Source organism: Lactuca virosa, chromosome 9 (genome assembly GCF_052849685.1).
Source record: "Lactuca virosa cultivar CGN04683 chromosome 9, Lactuca_virosa_CGN04683_v6, whole genome shotgun sequence".
NCBI lineage: Eukaryota > Viridiplantae > Streptophyta > Magnoliopsida > Asterales > Asteraceae > Lactuca > Lactuca virosa.
The window spans coordinates 67252795-67272312 of NC_136434.1; the positions used below are offsets into that span (position 1 = coordinate 67252795).

General features: G+C 36.5%; 1 protein-coding gene and 1 long non-coding RNA gene across 3 annotated transcripts; both read left to right on the forward strand.

The window, feature by feature from the left end:
• Positions 1-76: 76 nt before the first annotated feature.
• LOC145139914 (uncharacterized) lies at positions 77-8866 on the forward strand. Of its 2 annotated transcripts, XR_013722032.1 has the most exons (3): positions 88-495; positions 2026-2111; positions 8686-8866. It is a non-coding gene; the product is annotated as an uncharacterized LOC145139914 (long non-coding RNA). The 2 variants fall into 2 exon arrangements; XR_013722033.1 differs by lacking the exon at positions 2026-2111 and having other exon boundaries at positions 77-495.
• On the forward strand, positions 2604-3358 carry PETE1 (plastocyanin 1). Its single transcript, XM_079073577.1, has one exon. It carries the CDS (start codon positions 2791-2793, stop codon positions 3292-3294), a length of 504 nt encoding a protein of 167 aa, XP_078929703.1. The 5' UTR covers positions 2604-2790; the 3' UTR covers positions 3295-3358.
• Positions 8867-19518: the final 10652 nt, after the last annotated feature.

Consider the following 19518-nt stretch of genomic DNA (forward strand, 5'->3'; position numbering starts at 1 on the left):
CGAATTGTTTAAAGGTCTTTTTGGTAATATAATAGGTGGGACCCACTTACAAGTGGGGTGCATGGACCCACTTCTTACTAGCTACATCCGCCACTGTCTGTAGTTAACATGAGAATTTTCCAGCCGGAGTCTAACCTAGAAGCGGCGGTGGTGATTGCTGTTTCCCCGGACGAAGAAACCACAAATGAATAATTGCTCGAGAAGGCGAGAGACCGAGTGTATCAACAACCGGCGACCTTTACGTACAACTCCTTCTCTGCGCGATTCAATTGCCCTCTTGAAGAGTAGGTATGTTATTCTCAGATCCATAGCAGAAATCGGAGAAAGTAGAAATTAAATTTAACATCTAATGCTTGTGGATCTATAGTTTCATGGCATTTCACATCCAACGGATCTACACGTTCATTGAATGTGTGTTTAACAACGAATGGGGCTGTTTTGATTCTCAATGAAGAAAAGCTTGTTGCAATTGAGCTCGCTTTCAACTGTTTGCTTGTAAGCAACCAAACACTTGATTAGTAGCTAATAAAAATTTCGTTATCTTTTTTCCTGACAGATTTTTTCTTATCTGAAAGAAATTATGGTTGAGAATTAATTGCAATATTAGTTAATTATCTTAGTGTTGGCTATTTGTTATAACTTTCATACATGTTTGATGTTTCATAGTAAGGCGAAGGCAGTATATATGTAGTTTCACAAACCAAATATTGATCACCAATATGAAAACAACAATTATAGTAATTAGTCAAAGATTAATCACTAAACCAAACTTTGAATAAGTCAACTTCAATTTGATTAATAAACTAATTAAGGCAAAGCCAATACATGCAATTTCACAAACAAAGAAAAACTACAACCAACAATGTCAAAATGACAACCCTAAGTAACATAACAAAAAAAAAAAAAAAAAAAAAAATTCATCCCCAGTCCACGCTACCCGTTTCTTATTTTGTTTGTGTTTCCTTCATTTCAAATTGCATATCCTTCTTCTCTATGTGCATTTCAAGAAACGAATATGTGTAGCTTTGTCCTCATTTATCCATTTGAAATATTTACAATATTTCATGTTTTCTTGTTAAAGAAAGAAAAATTATTTAGCTGGAATAAAATGAAATTTACTTCGACACACTCCCTACCCAAGGATTACGTACACCACATACCTTGAAATTAGTGCATCTGAAAACCTTCTACATTTGTTATTGGGAGTCCACTATATAAATAAAGGAACGTGAGGTTAAGGTTTTTATTGAAGTTGTTTTTACTTATGTTGTGATTGATTTTTTTTTAAACACCAAACTATCTTATTCCTAATCTAATCAACCGACATAATAAAACTTAAAAATGGATGACTAAAATTCAACAACCAATCAAGAAGTTCGAAGTAAAGATGTTGAAGGTATGGTGATATACGAAAATTCATGAACAGAAAATTCATTCCGGTTGAATGAATAAAGGGCAAAATGGTATAACAACAGTAGAAAGTGAGAAATTGATGTTATATGTAGCGACTTATATGGATAAATTTTCTTAATTGAGAATATTACGAGTGTTCCCGATTCATAAAAAATACAAATTCAAGTATTCAACGTATTGGACATAAACGTTATCAGCAAACTTAAAGGATTTCTTGAACAATTTACGGAAATTTTCTACGTTACAAAAATTAGAATCATGAATTTCATGTTATTTTGCGATACCCATCATGTGATTATCACTTGTATTGAAACCGCTATTTATGATAATTTCTATCACGACGTCGTTTCTTAACCAACTTCTCATTCAAAGTCGTCGGAAAAATTACATCGCCGGAGATTGGCCGGAAAATTTGAATCGTTGTAGAATTAGTTTTATCTAACAATTATAGAAATTGATTGTAGAATATAGGTGATTTGCCTATATTTTACCAATTATTTCATATTAAAATCATAAATAAAAAGATGATGTGTACATCTAGAAGTAGTACAAATGGTTTGTGTAGTACACTCGAGGTGATCGTTTTGTAATGAAGTACAATTGGTATTTCAGATTTTGAGTGCTTATTTATTTAAGAATCTCAATGCATTTGGTAGCATTTGTTCATAATCGGCGGACATGTAGACATGGAAATTGAGGTAAATTTCGGACCCATTATTTATTTTTTGATTCTGCAAATATTTTACGTAGTAGATATATATATTTTAAAAAGTATGAGCGTGATCGATTATTTTTACATGCTTTACATAATATTCAAGCTTACATAAGTTCATAATATGGTTCCTAAAACCATGTCTCACAAAGACATTAGTCTAATTTTGGTCCATAAAAGGAAATAAAAAGCTAGGAAGAAAGTTGAATATATGGAGTGAAAAATTAAATGGATGTAAAAGATCAAACATATTTTTATAAATATAATAAAATGAGACATATTTTTAAATATAATGTATGATTTGGGACATACTTTTTGCAATTTTTATGTATCTAAGAATAAAGGATAAAATATGGAAGCACGTGGAGTCTATGGAGTCTATGTTCACATTCATCTCTTGTTCCAAATTTTTGTAAATGTAAAAAAAAAAATATATATTCTACAAAGATTTTTTATCACTCCGGGATTTTCCCATACTTTCCAACCAATCAAAGACCACCACATCAAATGAGTGGATAGCATTCACACATTCACGATAAGATAACTCATTTTGCACCCATCACCACCTCAACAAACAAAAACCACACAAAAGATCAGCCTCATCACTTTAAAATCCCACATCCTTCTTCTCCAAACACCAATACTTCATTTCATTTTCATTCCCAATGGCAACCATAACATCTTCCACCATCTCCATCCCATCATTCACCGGCCTCAAGACCGCCGCAGCCGGTTCAAGGGCCACTACTGCTACCGTCAAGGTAGCATCCACCACCCCAAAGCTCTCAGTGAGAGCTTCATTGAAGCAAGCGGTGGCCACAGCTATCGCTGTTTCTGCCAGCGCGTTGCTGGCCAGCAACTCGCTGGCAGCAGAAGTCTTGCTAGGAAGCAGTGACGGTGGATTGGTTTTCGAACCATCCACCTTCAGTGTTGCATCTGGCGAGAAGATTGTGTTCAAGAACAACGCAGGGTTCCCACACAACGTTGTGTTTGATGAAGACGAGGTTCCAGCTGGCGTTGACGTGTCCAAGATTTCAATGAGTGAAGAGGATTTGTTGAATGCAGGAGGAGACACGTATGCAGTGACATTGACTGAGAAAGGGACTTACAGTTTCTATTGTGCACCACACCAAGGTGCTGGGATGGTTGGCAAAGTTACTGTTAATTAAATGAGAGTTTGGTTTATTCATTTTCTATTTTCTAAATAATTAAACTTTGAAAATATTTGGCAAAGTTACTGTTTTATACTTTTATTTGCTGTCCGGATTGTATAAATGATGTTGAAATGTATTTGAGATAAATGACGGCATATTAGAGAAAATGAGAAAAGAAAAATAACAGTAATCTTTTACCAATAAAAAACTTTCAGGCTCCTTAAATAATCTTTAATTTTCCCCAAATGTTCTGCCCATTTTGGCATTCTACACCTAAATTCACATAGATAACAAAATACATTAAAATCATTACTAAAAACAAAATATAACCATAGTTTAGGAATACAAAATTACTGATGGGTTTGCTCTTCAGCCCATGTATGATAGGGCTGGAAAGTTAGTCCGGTAGCAAATAGCAATTTCGTAGCTTGTAATATAAGACCACTTGTTTTGGTTAATTTCTGTGATTTTTTTTTTTTTTTTTTTTTTTTTTTTTTTTTTTTTTGACCAATATGAAAAGTTGCATTATTATCAAACTGTCATCAAAATAGTTTCCGTTTTCACCCTGCATCGTTCATAGTTACCAAGGAGGTAGAAATTTAAGTAGTCTTGTGAATGTGCATTCTCAACGCCGGGGCCCTAGGGTGTGCAAGTGATGCGGTCGAATAAGGCTTCTGATTTTAAGGCGTCTCCAAATTTAGAAATAGATATATAGTTATGGTGTTGGTATTATCATAAAATATATTTTTATGTGTTATTATTAAAGATTTTTATAAATAATTCAAAATATACCAATATTTTTTTGGGTAAATGTCATTGTAACTCTACAATGTTTTGGGTTTTGGTTGATTCGGTCCATTAACTTAATTTCTTGCTTTTTAAGGGATTAAAGTTCATAACAACTTGTCTATTTTGCCATCCTAACTGATTGTAGCCGGTTTCACATGTCGCGTCAACTAAAATTGCCAAATCATCACCAACATGGACTCACATAGTAAAATCAACGTCACTTAGAACAGTTGAAGATGGAGATGAATTTTGGTGTTTATGGAACTTACTTTGAAAATTATCGAAAGCACTTGACGTGTCGAGTATCGAAATAGTCAAATTGGTTCTGATGCGTCACTGAGTTGGTTATCGAACAATTGAAGAACAGTCAATGTAAAATTCAAAATTGGTGTTTATTGATGTTTCGGTAGCAATATGGATTGAAATCGTTTCGATAATCACAAGTTCAAGATCGAAGTTTTATGTGTGGTGATATCGAAGTATAGATGAATGGTTAGTGAGTTACCAAAGAATGGTCAAATCATAGAATTGAAAAGTCAAACTTGGAGTTCTTTTGGTTAAATAGAGTCGAAGTGAAGTCGGTGAAATCAATTGCAGATTGAAGTGTGAATCGGAAGTAAAAGAAAAAAATATTAGTCGAAGTGGTAATATTCAATCGACTGGTTAAGGATTCAAGATTTCAAAGGTTTCCAACTTCAGAACTTAAACCACCAGTGAGATTGTTATTGCTTAGATCGAGAATACAAAGAGATTCAAGTTTGAAAAGCGATTGAACAATCATACCCTGGAAACGATTCACACTCATCTTTAATGTTGTCAAGTCCGAAGAGAAACCTGTTCAGGTCCTAGTCCACCTTCAAGCGAATTCGTGCTCATATCCAAATAACGTAACTTTGTTAATCGGAAAAGTTGGTCGGGAATGGAGTCATTGAAGTTGTTCTACATTATATCAAGATGAACAAGTCCGATGAGGTTACCAAACACATCTTCGGGGATCTCACCTACCAACGAATTCATGGAGATATCGAAGAATTTCAGGGATTGAGTTTTGAAAAGGGGATTCAAGATACTGGAATACACCGGAACCTGGTCAACAAACAGAGGAGCGACGGCGTCAAGGCGGAGCTGGGTAACGACTTTGGTTTTGTTTCTGGATTTGATTATTGAAATGAGTTGAAGATTGAAAACTTCACTTTTGGTTATGAGTTGATTCAAGCATGCTGCTTACATTCTATTCACAAGGAAATTTGGGGAAGATAATAACACATGTTATATATTTAGCCCTAAAATTTCAGCATTTTGGCAATTTTAGTTGACATGGCATGTGAATCCGGCTACAATAGGTTAGGATGGCTAAATAGACAGGTTGCTATAGACTTTAATCCCTTAAAAAGCAAGAAATTAAGTTAAGGGACTGAATCGACTAAAACCCAAAACATTGTAGGGCTACAGTGACATTTACCCTATTTTTTTAAGTTAATATATCTTAGTTATCATCTTACAACGAATGAGAAGGCAAACGGGTAACAAGTTGTGCCGCTAAGCCTTTTTGTATGGTAAAGCAATATAACATTTAGTCGTAATCTTGAAATAATTTTTGTGAAAAAAATCAAAGAAATCAAAAAAATCAAAAACTTAGCATAAATTCTATAATTTATCAACAATTTAAGATAGATATATATATATATATATATATATATATATATATATATATATATATATGTGTGTGTGTGTGTGTGTGTGTGTGTGTGTGTATTTCTAATATAAGTTATAGCAAACGTTTTAGCTTTTTATAACAATGACCAAAAAGATCAACCCCTAATAAAACTAATAACCGTGCTAGTAGATCGTCGGTCTTGCTCGCCTATCTCATTGGAAATTTCCATTTTGTTGTCTTGAATCTTGATAACGCATTATCCTCCTCTAAGTCCTCTAACTGGCTTCCCTAGTCCTAACCATGCTTGGCTAATTTCTCTCCCACACTAAATGATCATTTTTATTTGGATGATTTGTTTGCAAGTTTATAAGGAAGTAAAGAAAGTCAAACTCAATGTTCTTGATTTGTTCTTCTGTATAGTATAGTGTCTTGTGAATTGTGAAACCTCCCAAAACTTAATACCAAAAATTTCATTTTAATTATAATAAAACCATCAACCAAAACGTGTTTATAAAAACCATACAAGAAAATCATAGTATGTCAATAAACATCCAAGTTCATCAAGTCAACAAAATGCGGAACAACGTGGTGTGTGCGATGCGATCAACCTGAGCCCTTCCATTTCGATCCGAAAGTACCTGAAACATAAACAGAAAACCATAAGCACGAAGCTTAGTGAATTCCCCAAAATACCCCATACCATACATACCATCGGGCCCCGCCCGGAATAGATCTCTTAATAATATGAGATGGGTCCCGCCTCATCACATTCATCAGGCCCTGCTTGTCATCAGGCCCGCCCCGGTATACATATATACATATAAAACATATACAAGAATCACTGAAACAAATAGCATACAATACTCTCATCAGGCCCCGCCTAGCATCGGACCCCTCCCCCCCCCTCCCGATATACATATCACATATTACACATGCAAGAGTCACACAGACAACTAGCATCCTAATCATAATAAATCATGGGCCGGCATTGGTGCCTTCGAAGCGTCAAGCACAGTGAGGAGACTCACCTCAAACAGCTGAAAATCAGATAAATGCTCGGACTGCTGATCCTGAAAGTCTCCGCACTAAATAATCAATAAATCCTCAATTAATAATTGGGCTATAAACCCTAAATAAGAACCTATTTCATTGGAGGATATTCAGGTGGATGACCGCCTGAATTATATTGAGAGACCGATGACAATTTTGGATAGGAAGGTGAAACTCTTGATGAACAAGGTAATCGAGTTGGTGAAGGTGCAGTGGCAGCATCGCAAGGGATCAGACTGGACTTGGGAGCCTGAGGACGAGATAAGAGAGCACTACCCAGAGTTATTTGGGGCGGCGGACTTCGAGGACAAAGTCTGATTCAAGTGGGGGAGATTTGTAACACTCGATTCTAGGTATGAATTTAATTCCAAATTGTTCAGGATGTCTCTTTGGCCACGGCGTAGTGAAGCCTCACCACGGCGTGACGATAAGCCTTTGGGCCGCAAAGTTTATTGGACCAACACGGCGTGATGGTGTCGTTCCACGGCGTGTTGGCGGCTGGTGGATAAAACCCTAATTTTTACGGTGTTGCACCCTATATAATCTCCTTAAGTCCCCAAGAGTTGGTCTCTTTATCAGCCTCCATTCCCCCAAATCATCCTTTGCAACCCTAATCATCGTTCCCTCCCATTTTTGAGCTAGTTTGGTGTATTTGAAGCTAAAGAAGGAAGAAGGTGGAGGTAGGAAGCAAAGATCCAGCAAGCAAGCCCTCATTCTTCAGTTTGGCACTCTTCTGGACCTTTGTAAGTGTCCAAGACTCAATTTTTATCATTCCATGTTGTTAGATCTTAAGTTGTGTCCCTTTAGTTTCTTGTTCTTGAATATTGGAATGGTTAGATCTCATAAAATTTTCAACTTTATGGATCTCCAAGTCAAGGTGATCTAGTAGTGTCTTGGATCTGGTCTATAATCAAGTTTTGAAGCCATGCATAGAGATTAGGTCATAAATTTTTGACCTAATATGGGTTCAAGACATCCATTGGACATGTATGTCTAAAAAGCACCAACCTTTGAGATGGTTTGGGTGTTAGAATCTCTTCTGGAAAGGATGGACTTCGGACTTTAAGGATTAAGTGCTTATTGGTTAAGCCCTTGCATCATCAATCTTTATGGTTTGGGTTTTGGACCTTTTGGTAGTCCCAATGGATAAAGTTGGAAACTTTACCCCTCTAAATCTCATTTTGGTCTAGATCTGAGCTTTGGAGCTCTTGGAGTCGAAGAAAACAGCTTAATGTATTAAGTTGTTAGAACTCAAGCAACCACAGCGTGTTTGCAAGTCAACACAGCGTGTTGGCTGGGGTTTTCCCGACTATTTGGATGATGGCGAAACACGGCGTGTTTGCAAGTTAACACGGCGTGTTGGGTCAACATGGACTGTTGACCTTAACTTTGACTTTTGTCTTTGACCAAGTTTGACCGAAGGGGGGGGGGGTATTGAGGCATTTTGAGTTGTATCTAAGGATTGGTTACTGTTTAGGTGACGGGTAGAGCTGACCTATTCAGCTATCGCTCAGATTCAGAGGTGAGTTTCCTCACCATGTTTAGCGGGTCGAAGGCACCAATGCCAACCCATAATTTGTTATGCTAGATTACTCATTGTCTGTGTGACATTGGTATGTGTATGTGCTTGTATGCTTACTCGGCAGAGCCCGATGATTATTCTGTATACAATTACATGTTATGTAGTATGAATTGTATGTGGGCGGGGCCCGTTATGCGAGTTAGGGCGGGGCCTGTTATGCGAGTTAGGGCGGGGCCCGTTATACTTTTTGGGCGGGGCCCGTTATGCGAGTTAGGGTGGGGCCCGTTATACTCTTTGGACAGGGCCCGTTATGTGTTATATGTTTGGTATGCGTTATCTTGAGGAACTCACTAAGCTTTGTGCTTACGGTTTTCATTTTATGTTTCAGGTACTTCTGGTTCTAAGGGGAAAAGCTTGGGATGACTGCATCGCACACACCACGTGGGTTCCGCTTTTGTGATGTTACTCTGATTGATATGATGTTTGATACACTTATTTGTATTTGAGATGTATGGATAATGATTTTGGAATACTGTTTTAATTAAATTAAAAATGAAATTTTTGGATCATACTCTTTGGGACGTTACAACATGTATTCTCATGAACTTAAGAAGCGGGAAGTACACACACTCGGGACACTCATGGAAATTTTTTTATTTATCACCGTACTATATTTTTGATGCCTATCTTTTAAGGCACACACTATACTTCGAATTATTATGTAATGATACACCATATATGATGTAATTTATTTTTATCAATTAATAGAAGTTGTACTTTATGTTATGATTTTAAACATGTTCAATGTATGCAAATGACTGTGATCCATGATGACGTCGTATACCTAGATGTTTCTGTTGATGGTCGGGGGTGTAACAAATAGCCTCTCGTAGGGAAGTGTAGTTAGGATTATCGGTCCAACTAGAGAATAGCCTCTCGGAGGGAAGTTCTAGTTGTGTCGTGACAGTATAGATGATTACGAATATCCTCTTAGAGGGAAGTTCTAGTTGTTTCATGATAGTATATATGATCATGAATAGCCTCTCGGAGGGAAGTGTGATCATGTGATTTGTGCTTCTAGAGAATAATCTCTCGGAGGAAAATTCTAGTTTCATATGTTGGATTTGGTGTCTAAGCCCATAACTATAACTGGTATGTACTTGACCTGATTGTAGCAGGGTCCTTTTTAGGCTGCCTTCACCAGTGCAATTTGATAGGATGGACTTTTGAGAATAAGGTTATTTATGATTTATTAATATATTATAAGTATAATATATTAATTGAGAAATCATATTATTTAATTAGTATTGATCAAGAATTAATTTATTAATTTTGTGATCAAAAGAGACTAATTAAATATATGGTGATTGATTATGTAAATCAATAATTCTTGTAGTGTGGGCTAATGATCCATGATTATTTAGATGGGATAAACCAATAAGTTAATCCATGGAGGTTAAACCCATGGAGCATAAGAATGTGGAAAGTCATGGAGCATTAGGGTTTACAAAGTGTAACCCTAGCATGTGCAACACTATAAATAGAACCCCTCATGGACCAAAATTGGTTGCCCCATCTCTTTGAGATAAGTAACCTATTCTCTCAATCCTCCTTTTGCATTTTGGTGTTTGTGAACCAATAGAGGCATCACACTTGAGGTGCTCAAGCTTTCAAAGTTCAAGAACTACAAGTCCTTCTAAGAGGTAAGTCATCTAACTAGATGTATCATTCAATTGTTCAAATGTATGCTAGTTAGGACAATGCTTTGGAAAATAGATAATATGCATGTATAATTAGAGAAAACATAGATCCAAAGCATTTAGGGTTGCATGTGCACCATAGGAGTGTTATAGTGCTCAAATATCAACAGTGGTATCAGAGCCTAGGATTGTTTTCTATTATATTTGATGCTTACTTGTTTTTCAAAGCTGAAAAAGTCGAATTTCTGCATTTTGACTGGTGAACTCACCGATTCCACTGGCTGAATTGACAAGTCCACCTAGTAATGGACCAACTCGACAAGTCCAGTTCATGTACTCGCCGAGTTGGTGCCCCTGTGTGCAGAATTTCAAGTTTCTTGGCCTGGTTTGGATTGGGAACACTACCACAAACTGTTTTGGATCATTGGAAATGTTTTTTATGATATGGTAGTGCTTGTACTAATCCAACCATAAGATAATTGTCAAAGTTTTAAAATAATTATTGTTTTTATATGATAAACAAAATTGCTTTCAAATTATTGACTTGAAATTATCTTGATTATGAGTTTAGTTAGATCATGAATTATGTGATAATTTTAGTTGTTAGAAAATTGATCTAAATGAATTTTAATGACCTCCATAACTTGTCCTCAAGTTATGGAAAATGAAAAGTCTCATACATTAGAATGACCTTAAACTCATATGTTATGGAATTGAAAGGACAATTGTCAAGTATTAAGATAATAGGTTGATTATTTCTATTATTTGATATGAATTGCCTTGCTACATGAGTTAAATTAGATAAATAGAATATTGTATGATAATTTTTCCTTGTTAGAATTGATCTAAATATTCTTTAATGAGTTCCATAATTTGTCCTCAAGTTATGGAACATGAAAAGTCTTTTCATAAATGTTTTTAATGAACTCCATAATTTATCCTCAAGTTATGGATTATCAAGAGTCTTTTTATAAAACACACATTAAACTCATAAGTTATGGATATGAAAAGTTTTGACAAGTTTCAAAACTTGCCCTCAAGTTTTGGAATTTGTAAAGTCTCACTTTTGAAACATTTAAATTCCAAACCTTAGAATTTTAAAAGTTTAAAATTTAACCCTTATACTTTATAATATTAAAAGTTAATACTTATATATATATATATATATATATATATATATATATATATATATGTATAAGACAAGTCAGTCTTATCGTTAGTAGGCCTCATTCACGAAGCCGGTCTATAAGGGGGTTATAAGGTTACTGCCTATATAATGGCAGTTTAATGGGTGTCCACTCTCACCCACCGCTTTCTTGATTGGTGGAGGGTCGTTAGCCGAACGGGTAGGATAGGAAATTAATTCTCCCTCATTAAAAGTATAATGATAAAAATAAATATAAAGTAACTAAACTTTTATTAAATTCCCAATCTTAGTTACTTTAGGAAAAATATGAAAATGGTGCTAATCCATGAAATTGCACTTTGCACCCTGTTAAGTTGTTAGTTGAGCGTGTGTGGTTAACCGACACACTAATCTGGGACTGGCAGTGCGTGGCAAAGGGTAGCCTGATGTTAATCATAGATCAATGGAGCGTGTGTGGTTAACCGGCACCTTGATTAGGTGATTTGTAACATTGGGTGTACCAAGCTAATTTGCATGGTTATTCACACCTTGTTTGTGATCCTCGGCATCCCACTCACAAACTTGAAGGGCACAATCGAGATTTAAACATGCCTTTGAGAAGTTCAATGAATCTCAAAGATCTAGGAATTTCAAACCAATTAAAACTTAATAATTTATTTCGTTTTTCATGGTGGAAATTGGTAAATCGTCATTTACCTACCTTCAAATATTTTACAATTGGATTACGGCATCCCTTTTCGCAATTGTAAAATATTGTGTTGGGTCCTAGCCTTAATATTTCGTTTTGGGTGTTATATTAAGGACTTAAATCAACTAACTTGAATTTCTCCCTTGTAGATGTCTAGTTCAAACAACTATGGTCTTCCCAAATCTTTTGGAAAAAGCTTTCCAAATGAAGATGATATTCCACAATATCATACTTCACTTCCTCCATCTCCTCTAATTATTCTCCCTGACCCAAAAGTTCGAAGACTTGAAAAGTTCAAGGTCACTCAAGCCCTATTGGCTAGTAAACACCAAGATGGAAGGTCTATGTGTGCACATGTCTTGGATATGAAGTTACACATTGACAAGCTGGGAATGTTGGGTGTCGTTTTCTCAAGGAAGTTGGCTGTTGACTTGGTTCTTCAGTCACTTCCCGAGTCGTATAGTCAGTTTGTTAAAGACTACTATATGACAGACCGCGACATGACCCTTATTGATCTTACCTATTTGCTTATTGCTGTTGAATCAACAATGATTTGGCGCAATGATCAAGCAAATTTGATTGGAAGATCTACTTCCCAAGCTTCCATGGACATAGGCAATGGCATAGATAGTCCAGAAAAGATCCCTTCTCCTATGGGAAGGTAATTGGCTATGGTCAAAAGATTTAACCATAAGAGAAAAGCCAGTTCTGAGATAGTTCCATGTGCAAATGCCAAAGAATCCACTTGTTTCTACTGCCATTTGAAGGGACATTGGAAGCGAACCTACCCTGAATACCTGAAAGATCTAAGAGAAGGTAAAGTCAAAAAGGTTTGACTCTACTTCAGGTAAAACCACTATCTAACTCTATTAAGTTCCTATTTGTAGATTCTTAATACATGATGTGATAAGATTACATTTTGATGTTTTGTAGGATCGAAGAAAAGAAAGGAAGCTTAAAGAAAAAGCATACTGAGTCTGATCGCGAAGAGATGGATTTCAATCGCATGGTTCGATGACCAGATTTATGAGCTGTTGCTTAGGTGTTATGATAAATTGCTTAGAAAATTGTAATAATATAGTTTTCATTTGTAATTGCGTTGTAAGGAAAAGTTTTTCCGCAATTATATAAATAAATAAAATTTTTGATTTTATCTTATCTTATATCTCCTTACAATGGCATTTGTGGAAAATTGATGTTTGTATTTTTTTAGCAACATGGATTTGATTCTTTTGTTTGTGATAGTGTCTAAATTTACCAAACAAGGAAATATTATTATCACCCAAGTTTCAGTTGGATAGAAACTTGGAATCATGCAACTTGTATTATGTGATGAATGAGAACTTTCATCTTTGGGAAATTAAGACTAATTCCTTGTTCACATGTATATGTAAGTCATGTGAAGGACTAGGGGATCGGGTACACTTGGTTGTGCGCTGGTCAGGTCCACCACAAAGAACGATAAGACTATTCGTTATGGTTTACTAAAATTGGTAAATATGGTTATGCTTACAAGATTAAGTATAATTCTGAGTCATTGAAAAAGTCTCAATGTATAGCAGAACGAAGAAGAATAATCAAAGTCGGCAGAAAGATAAAAGTTTCTCCAATCTGAAAAGATAGGAGAGTACTTGAGTATCGTGTTTTATGATCATCTTAATGATTATGAAAACCATATCATAATTTGATCCTCTAAGGACGCCTTAGTGCATTTGTTAGGCTAAGAGGGGGAATCAGAAATTGTTGAAATGGTTAAATCAATTAAGATGAATCATACTTCGTTCCAAATCAAATCTTAGAGTCATATTCCAAGATTGTATATTGAGTGGCATATTAGCAAATGTAGAGTAAAATGTTTTCTACTCTTGTACATTTGAAATTGGTAAGTTGTGATGTTTTGGATAAAACAAAGACCAACTAAGACCAATTGTGTGAAGTGTTTGTCTTGATAAGAAACCGCACTAACTCTTGAATATTTGTTTTTCAAGTAATGTTTCTTGACAAAAAGAAACTTATATGTCAAGAGGTCAATGGGAGTCTTAAAGGTCTTGAAAAGTTTCAAGAACTAATCAAGAGTAAACTTATTGTTAATCACTAGCACACGACTTGAGGTTTGTAACCTATCGTGTTGACATATTCTTGTTTATGTGGCCATTCCAGTTAAAGTTGACTATGCATGTGAGTTCTATGAGTTCTCAATTTTTTGCATAACAACCTGGAAGCAATGGCAGGCCCTTGTGCTACCTGGTGGCAAGAAATTAAGATTGAACAAGTTCAGTCCATATGAGTTTGGATTTGTCACGAACCTTGTCTTGTGATTATGGTTATGAAAAATTCACATGGATATGAACACATACACCGTAAAATCTAAGTGTCATAAGGTTTCTCTCCAATTCATGAAAATGATTGTGAGGAAACGCTTTCACTAAGTAGATTTTAAAGAGTTAGCAGTTGTGATATTTGCATTCTCAATTTCGATTATGACTACGAAATCCCTCTTCATAGTTCGAATATTAAGAAATGGCAAAAGGTTTAAACATTTGAGACTTATTGCTGTAAGTTCTAAAATTGTTTAGACACACATATGAGCTTTCTATTAAAAGGTGTGTGAGCTTAGGTAAAGGCTTATCGAAGCATCTCGTGTCAAAAATTTGACTTTTGTAAGAAAGTCAATAAAGTATTGATTTTTAGAAGTCCAGCTAATTTCTGGATTTATGTCACAGCTAGTGGAAGCATAAATGTTATGCAAGCAACAAAATAATTGGTATGCTAGTGGGGGCATGTAACACCCGTAGATCCGGGCTAGTCAATTTAGAGACGACAAGCATCAAAAATGACTTTTTGATGGAAGATTATTTAGAAGGATTAATCTTAACTAAGTTATAGTATATGTTACAAGGATTCCGTACATATAAAGAACGCCGAAATCCGAGTTATAACGAAGAAGTTATGACCTGTCGAAGTTTCGCGACAGAACCGACACGACACAGCGCGACGTAAATAGTGAATTTACGTTAGAGCGATATTTAGCCTTTTCGATCTAAATGAAAGTCGTAGAATACGTTAAACCGAGAGCGTGCATAAAAAGAACGTCTAAATCTGACTTCGTATGAGGAAGTTATGATTTTTCGAAGTTTCAGCATTAGCAGTATGCAGCCCGAAGTTCGAATATGAGATCGACTGATTTCTAGCCGAAACGATCTAAACGAGAATCGAAGATATCATCGATAGTAGTCCAACGGTAAAAAATACATACGAAAACGGACGTCAGACGAAGAAGTTATGGATTTCTAACGGAGTTTTCCTGTCCCGGCCTACTAAAAATAATATAATAAAATATATTAAAAATAAATTCAAAATTAGCCGACGAAGTCTAAACGAGAGTTGTAGAGCATAATCTCACCTACGCGTGGATATAAAGAACGTCGAAAACGGAGTTCTTATGCGAAAGTTATGAATTTCTGAAGTTCGGGGCGCGAAACCCCAAAACTGTCAGAGTTCACAACGTGAATACAGTGTTCACGACGTGAACTCAGTATTTATGACTTCTGAAGCCTGACAGACGCAAGTGGCGATGACGCACCTGATGACTATTGAATTCACGACGTGAGAACTTAAAATTCACGACGTGAGAGCTGAAAAATGACCCTATAAATAGAAATCGAGGGTCAGCCGATTTTGGTTGCTCTATCTCTTCTCTCCCACTCCCGATACCCTCTCTAAGCCCTATTTTAACCCCCCGAAGCCCCGGTATCATCCCGAGACCCGAAGCAAGTCCCGAAGCCCGAAGATCCTGAGAAGAAAAGAGTTTCCGAGCGGAAGCTCTGCTTGCGAGAAGCCCGGTGTGTGAAGATCTTCTAGTTTCACCGAAGAAATACTACTCTTAGAGCCATAGTGCTGCCCGATCATCTTCTGATCAGGTGAGTGTGTAGTTACTTTCTTCTACCGCATAGATATGAAGTATTTGCTATGAAATACGTGCTATGTGTTTATACGTTGTTTGTTTACTTGAGATGGTTGGTGGAATGAATGTTTTATACAGGTTTTTAAATGAACTAAACCATATATGTAATTTATATCTACGAATATGTCGGGTAAAACATGGGTAGATAAGTGATGTGGTATGCAAGATGTTATAGATAATCTTAGCAGATGCGCTAAATAGTAAATGTCATAATACTAGCAGATGCGCTTATAGGAAAATCCTGGCAGATGCGCTTATAGGATAAGGTCGGCAGATGCGCCAAATAGAGAATGTCATAATACTAGCAGATGCGCTTATAGGATAATCCTGGCAGATGCGCTTATAGGATAAGGTCGGCAGATGCGCCAAATAGAGAATGTCGTAATCCTGGCAGATGCGCTTAAAGGATAATGTTGGCAGATGCGCCTAATAGTGTATGTCGTAATCCAGGCAGTGGCGCCTAATAGTGTATGTCGTAATCCAGGCAGTGGCACCTAATAGTGAATGTCGTAATCCTGGCCGAGGCGCTTAAAGGATAAAGTTGGTAGATGCGCCTTATGTAGCAATGGATTTTGTGTCAACTCCTTAGGTCAATCCTTAGGAATGAATGAATGAAGGATAGTTGATTCTTAGGGTAAAACCTTAAGAAATAAAGAAGATAATGGGGATGGGTAATTGGGTTGATTGTTTGATGATTAAATATAATAATTATATTATTGTGGGTTGAAAACCCTATATGCTCACCAGGCTCCCAAGCCTGACTCACTCAGTTTTTCTGTATTACAGGTAGTGGAAAAAGAGCATAGTTGGACGATGACGAGGGATTTTGGATTATAGATCAGTAGTTATAAATAACTGTTGTAAGGTCTATTTTATACTGTTTATGCTTTTGGTCTGTATCGGAACATGACATCCCGAGATTTTATTATTTAATGAAAAGTACATTCTCTTTGAGAAATGTTTTGATAAAGTTTTATCATATCTTGTTTGGGAACAAATTCCGCAACCGTTTTCTTTAAAGGATTACTCTGATTTATAAAACAAAGCATAAACAAATCGGTCTTTTCTGGCTGAGAAATTGGGGATGTCACAGGGCATAATTATTATGGTAATTGTTGCAAGTTAGCAATGTTAATTATAGAAAATAAAGTTTTCAACTCGCAAAGTTGCAGGGTTGAAAAGCTGTTTTGCTATAATTAAGGGAGAGGAACTTGTACTTCATTTCAATTCTAAAAGCTTAGATTGAGATTTTAATCAAATTTAGTCAAGGAATTCAATGAATACCATGTTGAAATGCTTCAACATTGGAAATTTTATATATGAAAATATTATAGCAAAAGACTGGTCAAGTATCATGTCTTTATGTAAGACATTATGAATCGTATCCCATATGCTTCGGGTAGAGGATCGATTTCATATGCTATAATATTCATGTGTTCTAATTTTCCAAATGCGTGGGACATTAAGAGGGAAAAAGGACTAGAACTAAATATGACTAAAGTGGTTAAACAACTGTCAATGACAATCTAAGGTTCACTAAGGATTGGTTGTTTATGGATAGTTGGAAGTATAGTAATGAATGGACCATGTTGATATAATTCTTGTAACGCCCGTGTTTCTAGGCTAGGCATTAATGATGATGTAATAGTCTAGGTTAACCTTTGTAACCCGTCTTGAAATAATAAAGATGTATTATTTGAGTATTATGTGTTTTGTGCTTAATTGTGTGACTTAAATGAATTAAGGATAAAAATAAGCGTCAAAATGAAATGTTAGATAAACCCGATATTGATACATGAAGGCGTAGTGGTCGTGACGAGGTTTCCGAATATATAAAGAATGCCGAAATCCGAGTTATAACGAAGAAGTTATGACCTGTCGAAGTTTCGCGACAGAACCGGCGCGACACTGCGTGACGTAAATAGTGAATTTACGTTAGAGTGATATTTAGCCTTAGTGATATAAACGGAAGTCGTAGAGTTCGTTAAACCGAGAGCGTGCATAAAAAGAACGTCTAAATCTGACTTCGTATGAGGAAGTTATGATTTTTCGAAGTTTCGACTTAGCAGTATGCAGCCCAAATCTCGAAATTGAGATCGAGTGATAATTGGCCGAAACAATCTAAACGAGAATCGAAGATCTCGTCGATAGTAGTCCAACGGTGAAAAGACATACGAAAACGGACGTCGGATGAAGAAGTTATGATTTTATAACAGAGTTTTCCTGTCCCGACCTACTAAAAATAATAAAATAAAAATAAAGTCAAAATTTGCCGACGGAGTCTAAATGAAAGTTGTAGATCACAGTCTCACCTACGCGTGGATATAAAGAACGTCGAAAACGGAGCTTGTATGCGAAAGTTATGAATTTTTGAAGTTCGAGGCACGCATACTAAAGCTTATCCGAAGGGACCCTAGGGATGCGAGGTACGCCCAGCGTACAAGGAGGTACGCCCAGCGTACATGTTGACAGCGAGGTATGCTTCGCGTCGGAAGAAGTTACGCCCCGCATACAGCTGCTTTCCTCGGTCCAGAAGAGGCCACGTCGCCCCATCCGAAGCTCGCCAGCTGGCACCTTATCCGAAGTACGCCCAACGTAGGGCCTCGGTACGCCCAGCGTAGTCCGAGGTCTCGCTGCTATAAATAGGAGGCCGAGGCTGCCGATCTTTTTTTCCAAAATTCTTCTCTCTCTCCCATATTTCCTCGTTTTACGTGCAAGAAATACCCCCGAAGCCCCGGTATCATTCCCGAGACCCTAAGCAAGTCCCGAAGCCTCAAAGATCCCGAGAAGTAAAGTTTCCGAGCCGAAACTCTGCCCGCTAGAAGCCCCGTTTTCAAGAAAATCATCTCGGTTTTATCGGAAACGATTGTTTTAAGAGACGAGGTGCTGTCCGATCATCGTCTTATCAAGTGAGTGTATATTCGTTTTCTTCTAACACATAGATATGAAGTATTCTTTATAAAATACGTGCTATGTGTTTATATATTATTTGTTTATTTGAACTAGTTGTTGAATGGATGTTCTGTACAGGTTTTAAGCTGTATATAAATGTATATATTTGATCTACTAATATGTTGGGTAGAACATGGGTAGACAGTTGGTGGGTGATGAAATAAAATGACGAGAGGCCTCGATGTTGTTGTTGATCTAGTCATCTAGCAGAGTATGGATGACGACCACGGACACTTTCTGGATAGTCCAGTGGAACGCTAGCAGGCTCATAACCTGTAGGTGTTTGTGAACGATGTGTTCACCGGTGTACTCTATCCCCCTCATGGTTGCCTTTAGGACATTTATTGTGAAGGAAACCCCTTCGCAGTAATGTCCACCCCGATGAAAATCCTTATACTAGGTCTCTTTTTATAGTTGTTTTAGGGACATAAAGTGAGGATAACGGGAATGGGTAATCGGGTTATTGTTGGTTGATGAACTAAATATAATTATTTATTGTGGGTTGAAAACCCTATATGCTCACCAGGCTCCCAAGCCTGACCACACTCAGTTTTTCTCTGTATTACAGGTAGTGGCACGAGAGCATAAGTTGGATGACATTGTCAAGATATTTTTGGATTATAGACCAGTAGTTATATGTAACTGTTGTAAGGTCTATTTTGTATTGTTTATGCTTTTGGTCTGTATCGGAACATGACATCCCGAGGTTTTGTTATATAATGAAAATACATTTCTTTATGAAATGATTTGATAAATTCTTATCATATTTT